A 12,582-nucleotide genomic window follows, 5' to 3' on the forward strand; every position below is an offset into this window, starting at 1 on the left:
CCCTTAACCAGGGCCTGCCGGCCTTTGTGTTTAATGTGGAGTGAGAGACTAACACTTATCAATTCTCTCTGTCATGTTTGCCTGCCATTAGCTCTTCAAGTGGCTCACAAATGACTGCTATTGAGGAGCGTGAACGCTGCTTATCCAACCACATTTAGCTTCAGCACAGCGGCAATGATCAAGGTCTGTTTTTACAGTCCGTCATATTAAGTGTGGGATTGTGTGTGTGTGTGTGTGTGTGTGTGTGTGTGTGTGTGTGTGTGTGTGTGTGTGTGTGTGTGTGTGTGTGTGTGTGTGTGTGTGTGTGTGTGTGTGTGTGTGTGTGTGTGTGTGTGTGTGTGTGGTGCATGTGTTTGTGCGTCTGTGTGATAGATAGCACTTCTATATTCAAGGCAGACAATTGTGACAAGGCTTCTCAGTGTGGTGCCCCATCAAAATAGGTACAAGAAAACTCTGAATGCACACACACACACACACAGGCGCACACAAACACGCATCAACACACGCACACACACATGGACCCACACACACACACACGCACGGACGCACACAAACATACACACACACCCACAAACAAACCGATACAGAGAGAGACCACACACACACACAAGGACACACACAAACAAACAAACACACACGGACAGACACAAACACCCACACACACACATACCCACACACATGGATGCACACAAACAAACACACACCGACACACACACACACACAAACATCAAGACACATTAAGAATACATGTGGAGGGGTAAGTGAACAGAACTTGAAAGCAGCTGACAGACAACCAGAGCTATATGATTCGACCAAACTGGGTGTTTCAATATCGCTGTTCCAACAAGTTACCCGCACATATTTCCACCACTGTTTTTACTTAATTACAGATAATGTTAGGCTGACATCATTAGACCAATTGATAAAGGCGTGTTAGTCTGTCTCTGGAACATATTAGTTGATTCTTGATTTCCAGGGGGCGTTGTTAACGGGGGCCGACCCAAATGCCTTTGGACCCAATTGGACAGAACTACAACAGGTTTGATGTGAAAATGAAAAGCCTCTATTGCCCCTCTGCACAGACATCGTATTAAACTCCCCCCATATTAGATAAAGGTTTGTGATTGGCACAACCCAGGCCAGGTGTGCTGGAATTTTCTACGGCCAGGAAGAGATAAAGCCAAACCAATTCCCAACCTTCCAAAATATAAGGTTCCATAATCAATAGCAAGGTGTTTGAACCGGAAGGATAATGCATTGCAATTTGTCAACACATTGATCAAACTCATTCAGCACCAACATAAAGGTGCCGTGGTAGCCTGGAGGCTGGTGGCTCGTGGGCAATGATGCGTTTTGGGGAGGAAGCGATGGAAGGAAAAGAGGGATGATTTTGGGGCAGTGTTTCTTTGGGTGGGAGCTGTTTCTCCGGCTGCTATAACTATGATGAATGGACCTACCCCAGTAACTCACTTAAGTCCTGGCCCTGTAGGCACTGGCACATGAAGAATGGCAACGCATGAAACCAACCTCCCATTTCCCAGAGGTTTCTCTGTGTTTCTTCACCACCTACTCCCCTTCCCTGGTACTAGAGGGATGGTGGCTGCAGCCAGAGGCTAATGTGAAAGGAAATACCTATGGGGAGCACAGGCAGACTTGAGTGGACTTCTGGCATAATGGCTATTGTGTTGCACTTGTGGCTGATATCAAAGCTCCAGCACAGGTCCACAAGTGGGATGGAAATACCGATCGTCTACGTTGAGCAAGTGGCTCAGACAACACTTTCTAGGTCACCGCCACTTTACCCTGGACACACCGTGAGAGAGACAGATAGAGAGAGAGAGAGAGAGAGAGAGAGAGAGAGAGAGAGAGAGAGAGAGACACAAATAAGGAGCTCTTGGAGACTACAGGTACCCAATTATTTTGAAAATAAAACCAAATTCTCTATAAACTGCCGGAGCAGTGAAATGGAGTTGCATGTTTCAAAATACCACACACCAGCCTCACCATAGTATAAGCCACATCTCATTAGGCATCTTTGCCCCCGACCCAAACCCTGCCATGCGGCGCTCTGTGCTGGTGTGAGGCGTGGCCGAGGGGTTAAGGTGGCTCTGTGTGACTGGTGACTGGTGACTGCGCCGCCATGCGCTGCCGGTGCACTGATGGTGGAGGGAGCATCTGTGAGTAGTCTGACATAACGCAGATCCGAGCTTTAGTGAAACCATGCACTTTTGGACGGATTAAGTAAACAAGGAATCTTTTGTTTTGCAAGCCTTTAAACGCAGAGGCTTTGATTACCGTGCATGGAGGGCACCTTGTGGAAAACGGTTTCCTTGTTCTTGAGTCAGTTTGGATGAGTTGCCGATGTTCACATTTCTCAACAAGGTCGTCTTAACTCACAAACCTCCGCTGTAAATGAAGCATGCATGTGGGCTTAACAGTGTGATGGCTTTAGGAAGTTGGTTGGTTTTGTTGGTTCATCCTCAATGTTAATGAGCAGAGGAGGAATGAAGCAAAACGAAACGCTTCTGTGGTGTACTGATACTAGTGCCTGGATGAGTAGCTGTATGAATGCCCTTGGCCCTTGCCTCCTTGTTGTATGGGGTGGCTCAGTACACTGTCTAACTTCAATCAACGAGTTGGGCTTTTATGCAGTGAGCCAGCCTGCCCACACGGAGCCCAGTGGTGTCTCTGGGCCCCGGGGCCCTAGTGAGACGGAGGGGGGACCCTGAGCTGATGTCAGGTCCGTGGAAAGGAGACTGCCAAACAATTTGAAAATTCTCTCATTACTCGAGCTTATGATCATGGAGTAGAATCTGCTCAGAAACGTCTCTACATTCACAGCGGGGGGCAGATTCTAGGTTCGGACATTACTCTACAAACAGAGTGCACTGAGACTCCATATGAACCAAGCTCCTCCTCCTGCCTTTTATTTCACCACCCAACATACCGAAATATATACAAAGAGTGAAAATGGTCACAACAATATGACTGCATGCTGTAATCCAAAGTATTCCAGGCGGCTAAACAGATTATATGCAAATTACTACAAAAAGCGTATGTCTGCAAAACACAGACATCCCGCTGCGCCCAATGTGTGCACGCTCCAGAGCCTCAACCGTCTATTCAAGCTTCTTCCTGCCCACACTCAGCGAGGCAGGACATGGAAAATATCTGAGGTTTTACATTAAAAGCTCCCTAAAATGTATTTTTTGGAAAAGGCAGAGAGCCTCTCAGACGGAGTCTACGTGCACTCTGAGTTCTGATAGTAAGTACGGTAAAAATCACAGTAATGTAGCCATAGGAAAAACTAATTGTCGATCATCCCTTGAATTGCCGATACAGATCTGATGGCCTATGGCAGCGGCCCGCTGTCTGAAGGAATGAATAATACAGCAGCCTCTTAACCAGAGCCAAGTGCAAACAGTTAAAGGGGTTCATGTGCTACACTACTCACACTGCGGCAGCTAGTTCATCATCTGCATAACCTTTTTTATACCATTCTCACAAACTATGTAGTATATGTTTTTGTGCAACACGAGATGTAATGACACATAACAGTTTCAGTGACGACTGGTCACATTTTAATGGATTATTTTAAAGCACTCCAATAACTTACGGTGCACTTAAAGTCAAACAGAAATAAACAGTGAAGGATATCTGCTCCTCCAGGGGTCTGGACTGGACCAACAACAGGACAGCGTTCCAGCTGGAATGTTCCAGAGACAAACCATGGGTCCTGACTGGTGAGGCTTCAGGCTCTGCTACTCAAAGACCCTGTGTGTGTGTGTGTGTGTGTGTGTGTGTGTGTGTGTGTGTGTGTGTGTGTGTGTGTGTGTGTGTGTGTGTGTGTGTGTGTGTGTGTGTGTGTGTGTGTGTGTGTGTGTGTTTGTGTGCGGGGGCCTGTGAGTTCTGACCGCTACATGAAAAGCTCTTAAGCGTGATTAGCTCAATCCTCAGCACGTTTTGTCCCGAGCGGTCGTCATGCCAACAGGCCCAACGTGGAGCCTTCCTGGAGTGGACCAATTGGACCAGGGAAGCGCTGAAAGCAGGAAGGCTTAAACGCTGCAAATCTGGTTACCGGGAAAAATGGCTTTGTTGAGGAACCGTGGACGAGTATAGCAGCGCTATCACCCCCCTGGTTGTTTGGAATCCGATTCAACAATTTAATAGTTTGCTTTTATATATGCTCATAGATCTTTCTGTAGTTTAAAGAAAAAGGGTACCTTCATGGTTGCCATCACAAAGAGCAGCGGGGAGTAAATGTGACCTTGTGAAAAATCGAATTCTGCTAAAGATACAGTGAATCCAGATCCTGATCTCCAGCTTTTGGTAACAACAATATATTGCACCACCAGACATCCTCAGTGTGGTGGGAGGACTAGTAAGAGGCCTATGGTGTTGACTGAGCCAGTTCAAGGCCAGCTCACTTTGTATACCGACACCACGTCGGAAAACCAGAATGTGGTAATGGACAGATTGCTACAGCAGGTGTTTCGTATGGCAGAGCAGAACGATAAGCAAACATTATAAATATTTCAGCAGAAAAGCATTTTTTCCCTCTATTGCAACAACATCCACTAAATAAATACGCACGCATCCATAGATACAAACAGAACAAGACACACACTCACACTAAGACAATGATACAACGCACACAAACAGGAGACGCAATGCTCACACACACACAACCACAAAGACACGCAACACACACACACACACACACACACACACACACACACACACACACACACACACACCAACCAACACACACAGTGAGCCAACACACACACACACACACAACCACAAAAGCACACAACGCACACACACACACCAACACACACAATGAGCCAACACACACACGCACACACTCCCGGCCCCATCTGTAACAGTGTGTGTTTTCCCTCAGCGGCGGGGATGTGACGCTGGCCGTTGTTCACCTCAGAGGAGCAGAGCGGGGGAGGAGGCAGGAGGAAAGACAAGACAAGAAAAGAGAGAGGAGAGAGAGAGGTGGGCGACAAATCACTCTGTCACTCTGTTTCTTTGTGCCAAGCGGTGGTGTTCCCGACTGGAACACAAACCCTGATTATGAAAGCCTCTGTGGGAGCAGGAGGAGCAGAATAGAGACGGGCTTGTGGGCCGGGAGGAGGGCAGATGGACATGCTCAGAGGGAGGACGAGGAGGAGATGGAGAGAGAGGTGGGGGAGGAGGAGAGGGAGATGCTGCACAAACACAGGGTCTAATCCAATAGTGGAATAGTGTCAGAAATATGAAATGCACAAATGTGTGCTTTCATATTAATTTCTATTGATACAATTTACATGATTGTGTGTTTGTGTACAGTTGATATACCCATGTGTCCATTTGAGTTTGTGTGTGTGTTTGTGTGTGTGTGTGTGTGTGTGTGTGTGTGTGTGTGTGTGTGTGTGTGTGTGTGTGTGTGTGTGTGTGTGTGTGTGTGTGTGTGTGTGTGTGTGTGTGTGTGTGTCAGTGTGTGCATGTGTGCATGAACACACAAGCTTTTATTCACTGAATGCCAAGCAAAAACCAACCAGCTGGAAATTGTGTTTCTCCAAAAAGCCTGTACAGTAATCGGAGCAATTTGGCACTTGATGGCTCCCAGAAACAAACACAAATCATTTCCTCTGCTTTTTCCTATTTGCTTTGATGAACTAGCCGGTGAATCGGCCCCATTCCAACACCACAGCGTGGAAGTGTTTACCAGAAAGAAAAGCCTTCAGTCGTGTACGTCTGCGTGTTGCAATGAGTGCCTTTCAGCAAGGCGCACACACACTCACACACACTAAACATATAAAGAATACACACACAGACACAGACACATACACAAACACACACAGACACAGACACACACACACAGACAAACAGACACACACCCATCTGCCCTGAGAGCCCCTCTCCACACACATTGCGGATGCGGGCCCTCCACAATGAGGCCCTTGACACTTGGCACGTTGCGTATGGACATACACGGCCCCCGCTCCACCAGGCCCCTCCCCCTCCACAGGAGGTTAAATGTCAGATTCAAATAAAGGAAAGAACAGGGGGCGGGGTGATGGTAGCGGGGCGCACGCGCGCGCGCGCGTGTGTGTGTGTGTGTGTGTAGGGGGTTGGAGGTGGGGGTGGTTTAAAGAACAATAGAGCTTCCAGCCTCCTGTGTTTTCCTGAGTGCCATGCGGGGACTCACGCATCATCTACAGCTGAGGGGTTTCGCACGCGCATACACCACCACCACCAATCAGGGCAGGGGCGGGGGGGGGGGGTTCAGGGAGGTCTGTAGGGGGCACAGGTCAGCGGGGCCGTAGCAGGGCGTTAAAGAGCCTCCCTTTGTCTGTTTGTTCCACGCCGCCTCTCTCAACAGCCTGCTCTCCACAGCCACGTCGTGTTCCGCTCCGTCCCGCTGTCGGAGCGACGGGGCGGTCCCTAGCCCCCCCCTGATCCGGGTACGGGCCGGCCCGCTGCCTCCCGCCCAGGTCACAGCGGAGTCAATAGGATACTCTATCATCCACATCTATCACGCAAGTCCTTAAGTTTAACAGCGCTTTGATCGGGAGCGCTCGTACGATCCACTGCGACGGACTCCCTCTGCATTAGGAGCACGGCGCCACAGGCATCGACCGGTCACCCATTCCTTGGTCTCAGCGTTGACGTCGGGTCGATAGCCGGTACCACTATCGGTATTGACGAGTCTTGTTGCCTAACACCTCATGCAGGACATTCTCATCAGCGTCTCGAAAATGCACTCCACTAATTGAAGCACTTTCTTCCACAGCAACCACCCAGAGAGTGGTACCACAGGCAGACCTGTCTCCCAGTCCAGCCGCCCAGTTAAGACCCGCCTCACTCGTTGATGAAGAACCACGGCCCCCCAGGTCAGTGGGAGCCATGTGCACTACACGTAACGTCTCTCCCTGGTCGCATGTAGGTTAGCTTGACCGGGCCAATCTGTTCTGCTTTGCTGCTCTATCCTTAATCTGGTAACATTGTGTTGTGGGCAAGGGCCATGGGCTGGTCATGGTGGTGGGTGGGGGGGGAGAGAGAGGGGGAGACACAGAGAGAGGGAGAGAGGGAGAGAGAGAGAGAGAGAGAGAGAGAGAGAGAGAGAGAGAGAGAGAGAGAGAGATAGAAACATGGGGGGGAGGGCGGGCAGAGAGAGATAATTTGCCATTAAAACAAACGAGGAGGTGGGGAGGACTGCGGTTTAGTATCAATAAAGGTGCAGGTTCCATCAAGGTTTGATAAAATCCACTTGCTTTAGTATTCCTTCTCGCTCTGACCTCATAGTGTTTTGTTAAACGTGACTTTGGGGTCTTGATATGATAGTATCATTCTGGTCACTCATTACAATACAAACAGAGCTATAAAGAAAAGCTGTCCTTCGGTTTAAATCACATACCGATATGCTTCGGTACGTAGACGCCTTTGTCGGACCCATAGGTTAAGATGTTATGTAATCTCTTGAATTAAACAGAAGGGAACATGGGAGTTAAAGTGCTGAGAGTCATTCCAAATGAACCTCATTCGACCTTGCAATCAACTGAATGCAGACTAACCATTTGGTGTCTTACTGAGGCGTTTCCTAACCCTTATATATATATATATATATATATATATATATATATATATATATATATATACTATCCCTATATGAACACAGACGCGTGGACGGGTCCCGCAGCAGGGGGAGTCCTGGGAGGAGGACGAGGCTGGGTCCATCGATAGCATTGATCTGGGCAGCAGAAGGCTGAGTTTAGGCAGTTACACACAGGGAGGAGGGGGGGTTCTCCTTATTGATAACCCTAACCCAGGATGGGGGGGTGGGGGCATGGGAGGGAGGGGGACAGACACCAGTGAATTGATCTACAGGGAAAGAGAGAGGGTGGGAAAGGGGATAGTGGGGGAGGAGAGAATCAAAATTGAACATTGATCTCCCCGGTGCATCCAAAGAACTCTTCTCACCCTGACACGCGCACAAACACACACCTGCCCCGCCCCCTCCCCCATCCTATTGGTGCACTCCTAACCCATGCACTGGAGCGTGGCTTTATATGGTCCCCCAGCCCCCACCTCACCCCCAGCCCTCCTGCAATCATCGGCCGGTATCCCTCCCGAGGATGACCCAGCACTGAGAAACACTTCTCCCCCCATCAGTCAGTGCGGTGTCAAGGAACTCTGACCGCATACTGAAACCTCCACCCCGAGCCCCGGTGTTAACCTCCACTGCACGTTTGTTATTATGTTGGCATTCGTCGCACGATAAGGTTGATAATTGGGAATAAATACACAGGAAAAATAACAGCTATAGCTGGAAGGCAGTGAGTCACAGAGCGGCGGGGGGGGGGGGGGGGGGGAGGGGGCAGGTATGTGCACTGTATGGGAGGAACTAATACTTACACACGCGCACGCAATTTCGAGTCAATTTCGCAGATGTCAGACGGTGATTAATGAGGCCAGTAGCGGCGTGGCGGGGGAGTCCCACGGCCGGACAACAGTCAAGCAGCCAGTGTGGTGCTGCTGGATAATCTATACCGTACCTGCACAGGGCAGAACGTGCAGACATCCCCATCGGGGACTGCAGTAAACGTGTTAGCAGCATCGCGCACTGCTGCTGCTAGTGCTAAAGCACAAGTTTCTCTCCACAACAACACCCAGAGCACGTGTCTGCACCGCCGCCATTTAACGGCTCCCCGTCCGCGGGCCTTTTGACTCACAAGTACAAGGACAATTATCTGGAGCAATGTAAACTTTTGGTGCAGGAATGAATCTAAAGATAACGTCGTGTGTGTCGTTCAAAAAATATATATATTAAAAAAAATACCACAGCTGTAAATTTAGCGCTAAATGATAATGTCCTACAACTTTTTGGCCCGCGTGTTGGAACCCGCCACATTGGGTGGAGGTGTGAACAGCAGATAACCTACAGCCAGGCTCTGGGTTCTGCTAAACCCTCTACCTACAGGCTCTCTGGGGTCTGCTAGAACCCGTTACCTCCAGGCTCGGTGGTCTGCTAAAACCAGGGATATGGGTACGAATATATAATCCAGACAAAGTTAATTCCCGTAAATCCAGGCAAAGTTAATGTGAGCGGATGAAACGCTAGGTGATAATCTCTAGCATTGGAATAGCATGCATTGGGCATTGGACTGAAATCACGGAACATCATCACAGGGTCCGAGGAGACGAGTGGGCAGCACAAGGAGACAAACGGGCAGCACAAGGAGACGAGGGGGCAGCATACCTGTCTGCCAGATGTATATGGGCTTCGTGTCCTCCGCGGTCTGAGCCTCGACCTCCAGCACGGAGACCAGCAGGAGCAGCCAGAACCTCCAGAGAAGGGGGAGCGCCCCGCTAGAGACACCCGGCGTCCCCTTCCCTCCGCCGGCCAGCCCCATGGCTACTGAGGCGGCGAGTAGATCCAATACGGAGCACCGGAGATCCGAACCAACAACCTCTCCAACAGTGCACGAACACCAAGCAGAAGAAACGCGGTCACACTGCGGACGCAGGCTCCTGCTCTGCCCGTCAAGGGGAGGGGGGCGGAAAGTGTGGGTTCTTATCCTGCTTTTGTCCGGGTCTCCTCCTGCGCACGGTTCCGGCTCCGAGCCTCCCGTCCCTGGTACCACATCCACTGATCCCCAGGGGAACGAATCGGCTGCAGTCCCACTCCGCGGATGTCCTCCTCCTCCTCCTACTCCTACTCCTTCTCAGTCACAGAGTGAGAGGGACGCGCTCCGACAGACAATAGATTCCTCCCCGGCTGCTGCTCTTCTGCCTCTGCGTCCTGAGCTCGTGAAGCAGCGCCTCCCTCCTCTCGCGCTCTCGCTCCCTCATCCTCACGCACGCTCGCAAGCGCGCGCACCCACTTCTGCTTTCTCTTTCTGCACGCTGAAGACGCGCACACTAGCACTCAATCCCTCTCCCCGTTCACACTGTCGTTTTTAATTTCTCTGTTTACGATCTCTCACACTTTTTCCCTCTCGCTGTCCTCAAAACATGCACGTCGTTGACACACGCACGCGCGCACATTAATCCACTTCCAGCACCTGTCTCTCCCCTCTCTCTCTCTCTCTCTCTCTCTCTCTCTCTCTCTCTCTCTCTCTCTCTCTCTCTCTCTCTCTCTCTCTCTCTCTCTCTCCTTTTCTCTCTCTCTCTCTCTCTCTCTCTCTCTCTCTCTCTCTCTCTCTCTCTCTCTCTCTCTCTCTCTCTCTCTCTCTCTCTCTCTCTCTCTCTCTCTCTCTCTCTCTCTCTCTCTCCTTCTCTCTCTCTCTCTCTCTCTCTCTCTCTCTCTCTCTCTCTCTCTCTCTCTCTCCTTTTCTCTCTCTCTCTCTCTCTCTCTCTCTCTCTCTCTCTCTCTCTCTCTCTCTCTCTCTCTCTCTCTCTCTCTCTCTCTCTCTCTCCTTCTCTCTCTCTCTCTCCTCTCTCTCTCTCTCTCTCTCTCTCTCTCTCTCTCTCTCTCTCTCTCTCTCTCTCTCCTTCTCTCTCTCTCTCCTCTCTCTCTCTCTCTCTCTCTCTCTCTCTCTCTCTCTCGCCCTCACAATATCTTCTTATGACGCCCCCCCACCCTCTCCATTTTAAAAGGAATACTTACTGAAACTAATGTGCATGTGAACTCAAGCCGGCAGCTTGAAATAGCAGGTGGAAGAGGCCGTTTGTGTGTGTGTGTCCATGGGAGTGTGTGTGTGTGTGTGTGTGTGCGTGCGTGTGTCTGTGTGTGTCTGTGTGTTGTGTGGTTGGTTGTTGTGAGTGAGCACTATAACTGACTCAGTTGTTATAAGCGTTGATCTTCAGAATACCAGGTGTACACAGATGCAGAAATGCGTAATTGGAAATGTTGCACATTGTGCACATTCAAATAAGTGCAAGTATGCATGCGCATTGGAACGTGTGTGTCAGTGTGTGTCCGTGTGTGTGTGTGTGTGTGTGTGTCCGTGTGTGTTTGTGCGTGTGTGTAGCACGATATAAAGGCAGACCCCGGTGGCTCGGTGTCCTTGTGTAACCGTCACCCTGTAACACATCATCATTCAGTTACAGCAGAGCGCCGCCGCATCAGTAATTCATGAGGGCGCCGAGATGCTCAATAAAAACACTCCTTCCACCTCCCTCCTCCACCTCCCTCCTCCACCTCCCTCCTCCCCTCCCCTCCTCCACCTCCCTCCTCCCCTCCCCTCCTCCCCTTCCCTCCTCCACCTCCCCTCCTCCACCTCCGCGGGGCGTGAGGGGGGGGCCAGTTCATCACCACATGGCCTGAGGTAACCTGGGTCACCCTGCCCCCCACCCCAGCAGCTCCACAGCAACAACACAACACCGATGGTCCTCGAATAAACAACACAATAACACCAGAACCAGCACCATATAACACCACAAAAAACCACAATAACAACACAAACAGCCAGGGGCGTAGCCACATGGGGGCCAGGGGGGGCCATGGCCCCCCCTGGTCAGAGATTGGCCCCCCGCTGGCCCCCCCGATTATGACAAAAATAAATAATAATCCTGAACGGAAACGGTCTAAAATGAAATATATGGACTATTAGTTTGATCTAACTTTGACTTATTATTCTTATTCAGTGTTATATTTTGCCGTTATAAATATGGCACTTAAAATACCCCCCCCCCCCCCGTCGACAATCAAGCGGACAACCCCCCCACCTCCCAATAAAAACACACCCAGCACCACAATAACAACACACCTAGCACCACAATAACAACATAACCAGCACCACAATAACAACACAACCAGCACCACAATAACAACATAACCAGCACCACAATAACAACACAACCAGCACCACAATAACAACACAACCAGCACCACAATAACAACACAACCAGCACCACAATAACAACACACCCAGCACCACAATAACAACACAACCAGCACCACAATAACAACACAACCAGCACCACAATAACAACACAACCAGCACCACAATAACAACATAACCAGCACCACAATAACAACACACCCTGCACCACAATAACAACACAACCGGCACCACAATAACAACATAACCAGCACCACAATAACAACATAACCAGCACCACAATAACAACACAATCAGCACCACAATAACAACATAACCACCACCACAATAACAACACACCCAGCACCACAATAACAACACAACCAGCACCACAACAACAACACACCCAGCACCAATTTCCTTAGCCGGGACGCTCTTCAAAACTAGATTTTGTATCTCAATGTACCTTCCTGGTTCTACAAACTCTCCGAAAAAATGAGAATTAATTAATAAAAATGTAATAAATGACACAGAATGTTCCTTATGTGTGAAGATGTTTTGTCGCCATGGGGACTCCCCCATTCAAAGCTCACCCCTCCCATACCTACTACTACCTCCCATACCCCTACTGCGAGACCCCTCCCCTCCAAACCGTTGAGGTCCCATTCTGTCATTTCACAGTCATTAGGTTAATAGGACCACATTTCACCTCATGCTGTGGCTGTGGAGAAGAACCCCCCCCTCACACACACACACACACACACACACACACACACACACACACACACACACACACACACACACACACACACACACACACACA

General features: G+C 49.8%; 1 protein-coding gene across 2 annotated transcripts in view; it reads right to left on the reverse strand.

Moving 5' to 3' along the window:
- thsd7aa (thrombospondin, type I, domain containing 7Aa) overlaps positions 1–9,945 on the reverse strand; it is a gene marked incomplete at its 3' end in the record, with an annotated part of 87,608 nt that extends 77,663 nt beyond the window's left edge. For both annotated transcript variants that reach the window (XM_030347941.1, XM_030347940.1), the window contains 1 exon segment: positions 9,254–9,945. In XM_030347941.1, the coding sequence (XP_030203801.1) occupies positions 9,254–9,407 (154 nt within the window).
- Positions 9,946–12,582: the final 2,637 nt, after the last annotated feature.

This window comes from Gadus morhua, chromosome 22, assembly GCF_902167405.1.
Source record: "Gadus morhua chromosome 22, gadMor3.0, whole genome shotgun sequence".
Taxonomy (NCBI): Eukaryota; Metazoa; Chordata; class Actinopteri; order Gadiformes; family Gadidae; genus Gadus; species Gadus morhua.